The sequence below is a fragment of the Anguilla anguilla genome, chromosome 9 (genome assembly GCF_013347855.1).
Source record: "Anguilla anguilla isolate fAngAng1 chromosome 9, fAngAng1.pri, whole genome shotgun sequence".
Lineage (NCBI taxonomy): Eukaryota > Metazoa > Chordata > Actinopteri > Anguilliformes > Anguillidae > Anguilla > Anguilla anguilla.
In genome coordinates this window covers 12,694,102-12,707,425 of record NC_049209.1, presented here as the reverse complement: position 1 = coordinate 12,707,425, position 13,324 = coordinate 12,694,102, and the positions used below count along the sequence as shown (strand labels likewise).

The following is a 13,324-nucleotide window of genomic DNA, read 5'->3' as shown; positions in this document are numbered from 1 at the left end:
TTTATAGAGATAGGAACTCAAATTCAATGAATGCAGTTGAATTATGTCCAGAGGAAAGTTTTTAGTTGGATGCAATGAATGCAACCGAAATAAATGGCTCTTATAAATAATTTATACATGCATGGCTGGTCCAGTTCTGCACTCTCCCTGGTATTTTTTGCGGGAGAGTCCTGGATGAAAGACACCATTACTCTGGCTGAATACACAATGCACAGAGGCTGCAAGCTACCGCAACCTCCACTGGGAAGGTCTTAACATTCAGAGAAATCACATAAGGCTGCATTTAAATGAGGAGTGTTGTATTTACTTTACTTCTTAAGAACCTCCCAAACTCTAAATAAAAGCCAAGCTGCCAAACGATACCAAATGTACAGTCTGACGTTTTATTTACAAAAACAGAGTACAAGGTATTTGGAACTGTGCAAGGTAGAAGCACAGACACATCCGTGTATTTATCGCACATCATATTATTTTCCCTACAAATACTAACCAGGTAACAGCACATTATACAGAATACTCTCCATTTGCACAAATACCAGCTTAGGCTATATGTCCTTCTTCTGCTGTTACCAAAATTCCTTCTGCAACTACATATGTTCTCTGTAAATTCACACTTCATTACTTATTTCTGACTCAATACTGCAGTAGAGGTCACATTATTTCTGTCATTGTTTAGACAGCTAAAAATCAGTGGAGACATAAGAGCAAAGAGGATTACCTTGACAAATATATAGCATAGCATCACTGCATTGTTTCCTATTGTATCTCAGGCCCAACATGACACGATACTAAAACATGTGCTAGCCATATTGCCCCTATGTCAAGTCTACAGGTCTTTGCTCAAACTAGAACAGCACATTTGGGCAGCAGAACAGAGTTTGAATTGAAGGCCTGGGAATAAAATACTGTTTCAAATGCTTCTTTGAAGAAACAGCATTTAGTCAGATGTTTCATCACCCCATTCACACTACTTAAACATGTGCGTTTTTCCATTTATGTAAGACGTATGGTGTATTTATATTGGCCACTGCTGATTCATTTTGCCAATATCACGACACCTTGCAGATGTATAGTGCCGTGAAAGTGTTTGCCCCCTTCCTGATCAAACACCCATATCATTCATGTGAAGAACTAATTTAAAGCTGACTAGCTGCATCACCTCTAGCAGCAAATAAGTGCAACCAAATGCTTGCTAAAATTTGGTATCAGTCTTTCACATAGCTGTGAAGGAGTTTTAGTCTACTCGTCTTCGCATAACTGCTTTAATTCAGACAAATTGGTCGGTTTTAAAGCATAAACTGCTCATGTCAGGGCCTGCCACAGCATCTCTATCGGGTTCAAGTATGGGATTTGACTAGGCCACACCAGAACCTTTTGTTTCTTTTCAATCATTCACATGTGGACTTGCTTGACTGAAGTAACAAAGCAATGAAAATTTAATTGAGACACTAGACATGATATATTTCACATGTTGTTTTGAGGAGATGGACTGAGTGTGAACAGTGTGATTAGACTTAATGTTGTTACACCTATACCAATTATAATATATTAACTTGATATTCAAGGGCCATCCCAATAGCCTAAAATAAGATTCTGGCTTACCAATGTTAATCTCATCATCAGTCAAAGAATCCCCAATGAAGTCAAACTGGAAAGCATGGAGGGTCTGTGAGAACTTCTGAACTGCCAAAGAGTAGTCTGAGGAAAAACAAACACAAACACATAATCAAGAATTAGAATTTCATATAGTACACTTCTGCATTTGACAGCAACTTCATTTACACAACTGTCTGTAGATACATGTTTATATTTGTGACAACTCATGTACTTCGGTGAAATTCATGTCTGTCTTCACTACTGGGTTTAATTCCTATTTAAGAAGTCACTCTGAACCATGATGGGCGTTGGAATATTGCCTTTACCTGGATAGCCATATCAAGCATAACAAGAATGAGATGGACAAAGGAACTTCTCAGCCTCACAAGCTGCAGCTATTCTATAAGCAAATACTGCAGGCTAACATTACATTTAACAGTGGCAGATAGATGTGCAATTAATTGAGTCAGCAGCTCTTGCTGTAGCCGCAGTCACTCAGTTAAAGCCAGGCAATGGCTTCACAGCAGGACACCTCCTCCAACAGTCAACATTAAACAAATAAGCAAATTAACAAAGTAAATAAAATATACAGTATAGGCCTACTTTTTTCTACCACAAAATGTAACTGCTGACACCCCATAACATTCAATGAGCCTACAAAGCACACTGGGTTATTGTTAGAGGCTGCAATATCACCAGACCCTCTAAGACTGCAGATCTAAGACTAAGTTGGTCTGCTTTCATCTAATTTAAGCAGACACTGGGGGAGAGTTATGTTTTCATATGAAAACAGACTACATCACGAGACCAATTAATATGTGCAGTGGCACAAAGCACCTGAGAATCATAATACCTGATAGTCACATACAGTAATTCAGTAATTCACACTGAGAAAAACAATACTATCACCAAACCACCTAGGACAAGGAAGACTAAAGTCCAAGGAAACATCCTAATTCAGAAAACATTTGCTAACATCTTCTAAACACACAGCCTATAGGCTAATCAAAAATATAACAAGAAACATTTAAAAATTAAATAGTTCAGGAAACATACATACTATGGAAATAGTATGGAATGTTCTAGAAGTAGGCTAGTTGAAGAGAAACTGGACCTCATATTCATCAGGTCAGAATGCCATGAACACAGCCTGAAGACAGGCTGAAAAAAATCCAATACCTTTCATCTTCATGACACAGGTTGCCTAAATATCCCAATATAGGAACATCATAATCTTCTAAATGGCTATATGCATGTGCATATTCCTGCACAGTAAAAACTAAAACCTCATAAGAGTAGCTACATTTCACTTGGATAGTGCCAATATGTAGGCCTATCCCTGATAGACTCATATGAACACTGTTGAATTAACACTGAACATTTTACTGTGTCAGGTACAGTAGGTCTTCTTAAATTCAGATCATATTACAATGGTCCCACAAGTGTGAAAGTACAGCGCAGGATTTGGCAGACCAACTTTTGTTACACAAAGAGGGGAGCAATTTATGCTTATTAAGCATACATGCATGGGAACTGCAGACCCTTACAGAACCAAGGGCTTGGAGAGCAGCCGCAGTGGGCATGGAATGCAGGCGATTGGGAAAGGCCCCGGGTTTCCAAGACTGGCCTGTCACTGTGCTCTAGCAGCCTGTTGAATATCTAATTGCTTTTCCATTGTTCCCTCATTCGCAGGGAAGTGGCCCATGCCAAGGTCATTACCTCAAACATGTGACAATAATCAGGCCTGAATTTCTTGGAAAGAGACAATGCTATACAGTAACACCCCACCCCTACAAGGACATAACGCTTATTTTCATCCAGCTTTTCCATGTGAACGTTTAAGAAACTAAAATTAGAAATCAGAACTATCAGACATATGTTTGCTGTGAAAACAGCAGCTGTAATTTTCAGGCACTGCTGTAGCCTGTGAAGAAACAATGAATGTCTGTTTGCATTTTCCCGGTGATATGGGCTATATGGCACGAGAAGATGATATTCCTGTAGCACTTTCATGTTACACATGTATCTCCATGCAGCACTTACATTGCACTGGCATCGTTACCTTGATGTTGAAGCTTGTTGTCATGCCTCCTAGTTTGACTTGACATTACTCTCTGACCTACCCTAATGTGTGAACTGGACTTAATGTGTTCATGGCTATAAATAACTGTTACATAATGAGTACTGCACCTTATCGGACCTGTGTTTTGTAGTTGCTCCAATGACCTTCGGTATGCACTTATTGTATGTCGCTTTGGGTAAAAGTGTCTGCCAAATAAATGCAATGCATATTTGCATATTCTGTTGTGTAGGGATCAAAGTTCTTGATTGACAAGCATACATGCCTATTGGGGGACTCTTTGTTTGTTTCTTATTTGTAGAACAGCGGTAATAAACATTTCACAATACCAGGGTTAACCTCACACACTTTTTAACATTGTGTGTGATACATTGATTTTGCAAGAAAAGATCAAGGACCAGACTTTACCAGCCAGTCCTAGCTCTACTAAAGGTGTAACACATTGGCTGAGACATGTTTAAAATTTATTGATACATTGATGCTCATCAACCAGCTACCCATTTCCAGATTTTGATGACATCATGGAGGCAGGACATCACTCATTTAATACGACATACATAAATATATACATTTCAGAAACATATAGGCCTACATAAATTAAAAAAAAAATATAGGCCTATATATTCTTTTTTAAAGTTAATTAACATACCAGCTGACTCTGCAAAGTTTTATTTTGCATTCTATCTCCTTTATCTTCCAAAGTGCCCCAATACTTTTGTGTATTAAGTGAATGTATGAATGAGCAGAGATATTGTTAGTCATTCTGCATTCAGTCATCACAAGTTAGTAGCATCTTCCCGTTTCTTATAATGGTGCATAAGTTTCAGTTCTTGTTTTTGACTGACTGATAATAATAAGCCTGAAAAGGAAAAATTAGGTAAGCTACTTCCAGTTTTATTACCATTTGGGTGACTGATCAGAGAAGTGAACCTACTGAGCTTCACATCTCACATAGAGTAATAATTCTCTACTTGAAAATGCCCTTAATTTAGTAGGATACGTAAGCACCCATAAAAAAGTGAAGTAAATCAGCTTTTCTTTTCTGCTCAATTTATATCATGCAAACACACTGGCATAAATTGTGTTTTTCCTCCAAATCTAAATCCATTATTTCAACGCAACCTGATCAAACACAGCAACAACTAAACCTAATCTTCAAGCTCCTCAAGGCAATTATGATTATGGATATATGACATATCCCCTTCTGCATGTCCCTCTCACAATGAAAGCTTTGTTCCCAGGATAACTGCTTGACAAGCGGAAAAAATGCATTATGGAATGGAATCTTGACAGCACCATGTCTAACAATGGCAATACTGTTCAATTATCTCCCGCGTACAGTAAAAAAAAGGCGGCAAGCTCACTGAGAATAGCTCAAGCCAAACGCTTGAAAATACCGTACCATATCAGGGGTCAAATAAGCTGATAGGCAGGGCATCCATTAAGAATCCTGTGCTCGACTCCCCTCAGACCAGCTGATAATTTCTCTCTGGAGGATTTTGCAATGTTCCAGGTAGTTGTCCAGGTAGAATTTGTCACATGAGATGATGAGATTACCACAATAACGATTATCATAGCAAGTTTCAAATTTTCTGGCTCTTCAGCAAGTAGGAAAAAGAAAACTTTTTAAGTGTGGAAACCAAATCATGGGGGACCACAATTCATATATCATAGAACTTAGAAAGAACATAGAAATTAAGTTCCAGAGAGAAATTTGCTCTGCATACACAGAAATAACCATAGTGATGGATGTTGCTATGTTATTTTTCAAATTATATGATGCAACACTGATAATATGTGGCTTCAAAGCAACACCTTTTTGGTTAGTGAATATATGTTGTGGGTTTAAAGGTTAAGAAAGTTTCAAAGGAGTATTATAAGAAGTCTATAAGGAAATTGGTTGAAAATGAAAAAAAAAAAAACCTGATTGGTGAATATTCAGAGAGCCTGAAGGTTTGCTGGGGTATTGTAGTAATACCACAGCTACACAGCTTTAAAGCCCTGTAAACATATCCTGCCAGGCAAATAGTCAATCATTGACTTAAAATAAGCATATCATAACGACGCTGCAGACCTGGGTGAAATATGTAGGCCTGTTTGTTTCGGATTCAAATACTTTTCTGTGTTCTATTGATCTTGCCTGGTGTAACTGAGCCTGCCAATATGACCAGAAGACAGGGTTTGCACTTTTTGAGAGTATTTCACTGGCTCTAATACACCAGACAAGATCAGTAAAGCGTAGAAAATTATTTGAATCCAAAACAAATACGTATTTGACCCAGGTCTGCAATGCTGTTCAAATGCATTCACTTGGCAACAGTTACAGTGAATAATTACCATAAATGTCTCTAAGTCGCAAATGCACTCATAGGAAAGTGTTAAAATTAAGAAACAACTTAATGTTAAGTGTTTTTTCTAAGACTGTACTATAGTATTAAAAAAAAAACAAAAAAAAAACAGATTCAGCTTTTAAGGTCAACTGAACGTTGAGCGAACAATGCATGCAGTTTCCAGGGCCTGTGCTCTGCTCAAGGCTTCCCTGGAACTCCCCGGAATTCAGCTTGGCGTCACTGTGGGTCGTAGGAGGGTAGCCTGAAAGAGCACAAGGGATCCCCCCTTCATAAAGTCACTGTATCTGCTCGGCTGTGATGTGTGGCACATCTGGTTTAAATTTAATGGGATCACAGGCAGCAGTCATCTGCATGAAAGTGTGTCTGTTCAAGCTTTCAGATCCAGCTCTACTCTCTCTTAATTCCTTCTCTTTTCAAGGCAAGACGCCAGTAACCTTGAGCACCTCAAGTGTATGTTTAAATGTCCAGGAAACTGAAATTTGTGAATTATTTGCTTGTGTGTTGTTTTAAACGATTCTTGCAAAAAAAATGTATAAAAGCCTGTGCCAAAATAGGCTTGCCTTCCCCCCTTGGCCAAGTTCCAGGTTTTCAGTGGGAGTGGTAAACTTGGTATTAGTTAGTAACAAAAACCTTTAGTCCAGTGAAATCCTTTTTACATGTAATATGTAAACGACACCCATGCCACTTTAGTGAGGCAAGTTAAGTTAAAAATGCCTCAGCATTGCCCCTTCTCTAGATGTGGAAAAAGCAATATGCTTTTTTCTTTTCACAAAAATGAAAAGACCGACAAGAAATTAGTTTTATTTCTGGAGCCCACAGGCACTAATATTTCTTATTTTTGAAAGAAATATTAAGAGGATAATCAATTGTCTGGGGAATATATCCACCTGGACCTAACCACCGGGACCTTTAAAGTTGCCTGGACCTTCAAAGTACAGGCCCCATGCTAATTGCAAGGGCACCTTAGTCACATGTAACTATAATCCCTGTATGAAAAGCTATGGCCACGCATAGTAGGCTACATGGCATGAACTTATTATGAAGGAGTTCAAACCTGAAAATACAGCTTAGTGCTCTAAGGAAGTCATTAATAGTCTTTCACATATTTAGCTACTTCTTGCCTCTCCAGATTTGATTATTCTTAATCTATGCCAAGATCTGAAGTGTACATGTATAGCCCTGGCTATGCATAGCCATCACACCAGCAATTCTCAAGTGTAACTTGTTCTATTGATTACACAACACAATAGAGACAAAATAACTGGTTCTAGCATTTTCACTCTTGAAAGAGAGAAAGAGCCTACCTTTCACTAAGGTTCTTGTTTCTTGTGTAATCACTGACTATTGCTAAAAAAAGAACCACAGCTTGACAATTAGCCAAAGTAGAATTGTACACAATATGTATGGGGTTCCGTATGACCAGAAATGGTGTCACTTTTACTTCCAACTATGTTTCCATTAGAAATAATGTGGATTATTGACACAAATGTCCACTGTTCATTTTGAATATGTTATATGGCCATTTCCTGCATATTAAATATTTAATATTGCTAGATTAGCAGTGAATCATTGTTTTTATTGGGCCTTTACCAAAACAAGCAAGCTTGTGAAATATGCCAAAAATAAGCCAGTTTGCAAAATATAATTTCTGTTCCTTTTTGCAAGGTATTGCAAATAAAATGATAAGCAAAATAAAAAATAAATAAATAAAAAAAACAGGAAGGGTAGCAAGATGGATTTCTACTTGACAGCCACAGAGAACTGAAACTTTCTGAATCCAAATTACTCATAACAATGCATGTGAAGTGTTTTAGATGGATAACATATTCAAATTCATTAGCCAAAAATCTTAAGTGCCAGTTTGTCTTAAAATCCAGCGATGTATTTTATTTTATTTTTTATTTGCAAGGGAGACCTGATCAAGGTGCAGCATAATGAATAAAAAACATGATAATACATTTTTAATACTTATAAAACTATTATGCAGACACTCATTTTCTTTCCTTTGGGCTAAGGGCCAAAGGATGGTCATGTGGTTATAGCTGCTCTTACTCAATCTAGTCTGTCTTCAGCATGCTCTATTATTACAATGATTGTTTGAAATGTCATCCTCCAGTCAGAGGGAACCATATCACGTGCTGTCAAAAGTAAACCAAAATTTTCAGCAAGACCTAAAAATAAGAATATGGGCAAACATCTATGCTAACCCAAAACCATGCAGAAGTGATACAAGTAGCCTACATCAAATGATTGGATTCAGACTTTTAAAAAATACACAGAATACCAAACAGAGAATCAGGTGCAAAAACAGGTGATTAATTCCCACATAGATTGACTCACAGAACCAATGTCATTTCCATTCAGTTTCATTTCACAACAGAAAATATGTTGCAGATATAAGCAAGCTGAATGCAAAAGTGAGAATGAATTAGGAGAAGACCACAAAGTTTCTGTTCTCTACAACAGGTCAGTATATGGTTTTAGAGACTACTGAAAATTATTATTTCATTTAGGGCCTATGTAACAAACACTTCCTATAATTTGATATCAACTGTCTTTCAGATCACTGGAGGAATTTTAGCCCAATTTTCTTTGCAGAACGGCTTTAATTAAGACAAACTGGTGGGTTTCCAAGAATGAACTGTTCATTTCAGTTCCTGACACAACATCTCTATTGGGTTTAAGTCAGGACTTTGACAAGGCCACTCCAAAACAAATGTTGATTCTTTTCAGCCATTCAGATGCAGATTTGCTTTTCATTTCATTTTTCTTGCTGCAACCAAGGTACGCTTCAGCTTCAACTTACAGATAGGCGACCAGACATTCTCCTTAAGAATTTTCTGGTGCAGTACAAAATTACTGGCAATAATGGCAAGTCATCCAGGGTCCTGGGCAGCAAAGCATCCCCACATCATCACACTACACACCATGTTTGACTGCTGGTATGATGTTCTGACTGTGAAACGTGTTTCCTTTAAGCCAGACATAATGGGATCCCTGTTGTCCAAAAAAAGTTTAATTTTGACTCATCTGTCCATGGAACATTATCCCAAGAAGCTTGGGGATCATCCAGGTTCTTTTCTGCGTATGTGAGATGAGCACTGATGTTTCTCTTGGTTAGCAGTGGTTTCTGCCTTGCTGCTATCCCATGAATCCAATTTTTTGCCCAGTCTCTTTATTATTGTGGAGTCATGAACACTGACCTTAGCTGAGGGTAGAGAGGCCTGCAGTTTTTTGAAAGTTCTTCTGTGACATATTTTGGAAGCCGGCTATTCCTGGGAAGACTCGCCACTGCTCCAATGTTCTACATTTGCAGATAATAGCCTAGCTCTCACTGTGGTTCCTGGGGTCACATAGCCTTATAAATGGCTTTGTAACCCTTTCCAGACTGATATATTTCAACAATTTTTTTTCTCAACTCTTCAGAGATTTCCTTTGACTGTGGCATAGTGTGCTTTTAGAAACTTCATTCTCATGGTAAAGTTCAATGTGAGTGAGGTTTAGATTAATCAGGGCTGGCAACAATCAAGCCTGGCTGAATCTAATTATTAATTAAATTTGGTTAATTTGTTGATTGAGTAACTACAGGGGCAATTACTTTTTCACATGAGTGATATGGGTGTTTGATAGCTTTTTTCATTAAATACATGAAATTATTTTAAAAGTGTTGTGTTTACTCATGTTCCCTTCATTTAATATCACATTTTGTCCATTCAGTGTGACAAATATGCAATAATAGAGGAAATCAGGAAATATAGTACATTTACAGTATATTTATCCAGTTCTTTTAGGCTTTCTTCTGAGCACTGCAGGTGTTGATCAGCACAGCCTCCTATAGCCATTGTTTTACAGAGCTATAGTGCCCGACACACTCTTGATAAAGACAAGGAATGAAGGCTGTATTAGGCTGTGAATAAATAATCCAAGTAGTGAACTATATTAGATGCTCAAAAAAGGGAAACTTCGATTCCATTACACTAATACGATTGCTCAGAGAAAATATTTTGTTTGACAAATAATTTGTTCTAAACCATTGAAAGAAGTTTCCTATATGTCTGCTTTCTCTGACTTTGGGCACCACTAGAATTTAAGCCATTATTTATTTACCAATACTTTCAATAACCACTTTGTTCTGATACGATTAGAAGAACAGTAATTATGGAAGTGGAAAAAGTTATAAGTGGATTCTAACTGGAAAGGAATTTTACTGTAGAGTACAGTTCTGCTCAGAGGTATTACCGATGGGCAAACAAAAGTATCTTGGTTAACACCCATTGAATAATAGGCTACATGCACAAGGTCAATGTCTTCTGAAAGGAATGAGGATGGTTCAGTAGTGTTAGACACACCCTTACCATTAGACTGGAATTAGCCTAACATTACAAATGCCAATGTAATTCATTAAACATTTCACACATAATGACACACCACCTACAAAATGGAGACACACAGGCCAAATAGAATAACTCTGACCAGTGGAACTGAGAGTAGTTTATATCATTATCCCTGATAAGAACTTTATTAACTGTTAGGATACTGTGGGACAGAAGTTCATAATGGTGGTCCCATTTTCTATTTATCAATTGAAATGAAAAATGCATTTAAATGTTGTGTGTGTGTAAGTATCTCTATCCATACCTTTAACAACAGGTCAACTAGCCTATAGGCTATGTCTTGCCCTGTGTGAGGTCCAGGCTGACTATTATGATGACTAAAGTGCATGTAAAAATAGAGCTAGATGGAAATAACTGGAAGGGATTGTTTGAATGATATTCTCCAGTGAGGGTTCTCTTGGTTCACCAAATGAAAGTGTGTGCATAATGCCTGAGATAATATTGAATAAAACAAACAATGGTCTCATGTCTACTGGCCACCCAGAGAATGACTTTAGACTCAAGGCAAAATACTGTCATTTTTTGTCCATATGTAAACACCAAATTGTTCACAGCACACATAGCCTGCATCTTTGGAGAGAGCAGCATTATTATTGCTAAGGTTACTGCAAGATTTCACATTGTAAAACATGTTCAGACGCCTCATAAGTATGCAGAAGAAAACTTTTTTCCTGTGTAATAAAATGTGATAAAGCATTAAAATTAAGATAATGTCCCTATTTGAACTGCATGCAAGACAGATTTCTCATAGAAAATCTTTAACAGGCAAGGCAGGCAACTGTCTGGGGCCCAGAGCATAGGGGGACCCTGAGGGCTGATATTTTGGGGATTGGCATATCATGGAAGTTGGTCAGAGGGCCCCATGGGATTTTCTCATACATGTGCTGATGGTGAACAAATAAACAATTATGTTGTAATAAAACTGCAAGTTAAATACATTCTTCAGGAAGTTCTAAACCACAACCCGTTGCCCAAGAGCATTATCTTCCTTTCTCTAATTTCCCTTTTTTGCTCCTCAGCAGAATTTGATTTAAAAGAGTTCTTCCTTGCATATTATCAAGTTAGTGTCAATTCAGTGAATTACACTTATGAAAATGGTTATGACAAATTAATCAGGGATCAAATACTTAAGGACAATGTACACACAGAAAAATTTCCAGTGGGGACCAAATGGTGTCTATTAGAATTGCATTAACACTGTTAGTGTTGGATTAACACTGGCCATTTTATTGTGTAGCTCCCCTTATATCACTGGCTATTGGTCAACATTCCACGTCATTTATGGGTCGATTTTTCTGAGATAAACAAAGGATGCTCCCCATCTGGCGTAGACGGTATGCCCGGCATGATTTTGACTTTTGTATTTGTTGTGTTCGGTTAAAAAATGATGTATTCACTATATCGACACTGAAAGAAATCCACAATTGCTGTTTCTCGTTATATTACGCAACGATCACTTGATACGTCCAGCTAGGACCCACCTCTTGAATATTTTGGATAGAATTTTTTAAGGCCGCAACATTTTTGCAGATCTAGCATTCTGCGGTTAACAACCCGGCTAATAGGCTACTACAAAATGTCAAGCATAAAACGACCGCCAATACTTACTCTTGATTGCAGCGATTACATTATTTCCGTCTTTTATCACATCTTTGAGAAACTTGCTGGTTCTTTCCAGTTCTTGTTCGTAGCACTTCAATCTCTCCCTAAAATCTGGACTGTCATGATAGCAGTCACTAAACTCCAAAGGAGGATGCCCCATGTCTTTTTGAACAGATTCGCTTTCAAAGCGCCAGAGTGGACTGGGTGAAGTACTCAACTGTTATCAAGTAAATACAATTAGGTTATTTCCAAATATTATATGGAAATATAGGACTCACTTTCAGGAAGCGATTAGGTTCTATACATAATCAACGGTTGGATGCATTGTGCAGTAGCTATACGTTGCATTGGACTCGCTTCCCAAAATGAATCCAGTCATTTTCCTTGCTCTGTAGTTAGCTAGCTCCCATCGTGGCACTCTTTCCTTTGAATCAATCCAGCAAAACGAAATTCTTAGATCCACATGGAATTTCAGTGATGTTTATGTCTCTTTTCCAAGTCTGGAATACAAAAAATACAGATTATCTATTCTCGTTTCACTCAATTATCTTGCTGTTGGTCCTAAGATACAGTACAGTACATTGAGAAAATAAAGGTTGGGCAAGGCGACGATCCCTCCCACTACAACATACTTAGCTTTGTCTTAAAGTGACAGTGCAATTTGTAGAGCTCTGGTTGGGTCATATCTTACAGTTCAGTGGTCTTCAGACTGGAAACTTCGAGTGGGTGGATTTAGGATCCTGTCCCACGTCGGCCTGAGACGTCCTACTACAATATATATATATATATATATATATATATATATATATTCTTGTTTTTTCTTTTTTACATTGCTCATCACATCCCAGGACAATTTGGCCTCACCACTTCAGCAGCTGTCCAGTTATATTGGATCGTCACACAAATAGCCTTAATTGTTGCAAGTGTTCTATACGTGAATCAAGGGAAAAGAGAACAGTTAGCTACCTAGTTGATCCTCTGTGATATTTTTATGAACAATAAATTGGAAACATTTAAAATAAAACTTTCAACAAGAACAATATTGACAGCCTACCAAAGCTCTTACTCAGGCACTAATTAGGCCTAATAGTAGCCCCCTGCTACACCTACTATTGCCTAATCCATTAATGATTGGAAAATCAATAGTCTAATCTGCATTGATACCAGTTTATATATTAGGAAAGTAGTTGAAATGTATATCTAACAATGTGTAGTTTTCCCTTGAAAATAATTATTTTTGTTTTAAAAAGCATGTTATTAACAAAAACCTAAATGCTCCAAAAAGACTAAAACCCAGTGGG

General features: G+C 37.6%; 1 protein-coding gene across 1 annotated transcript in view; it reads right to left on the bottom strand.

Annotated features, from left to right (window-relative positions):
• The window catches only part of ophn1 (oligophrenin 1), a 52,338-nt gene extending 39,689 nt beyond the window's left edge, over window positions 1–12,649 (bottom strand). The window contains exons 1-2 of the mRNA XM_035433283.1: window positions 12,030–12,649; window positions 1,603–1,698 (exon numbers count right to left, since the gene is read on the bottom strand). Coding sequence (XP_035289174.1) covers window positions 1,603–1,698; window positions 12,030–12,183 — 250 coding nt within the window. The 5' untranslated portion in view covers window positions 12,184–12,649. The remainder of the gene's footprint in view (window positions 1–1,602; window positions 1,699–12,029) is intronic.
• Between the last annotated feature and the right edge of the window lie 675 nt (window positions 12,650–13,324).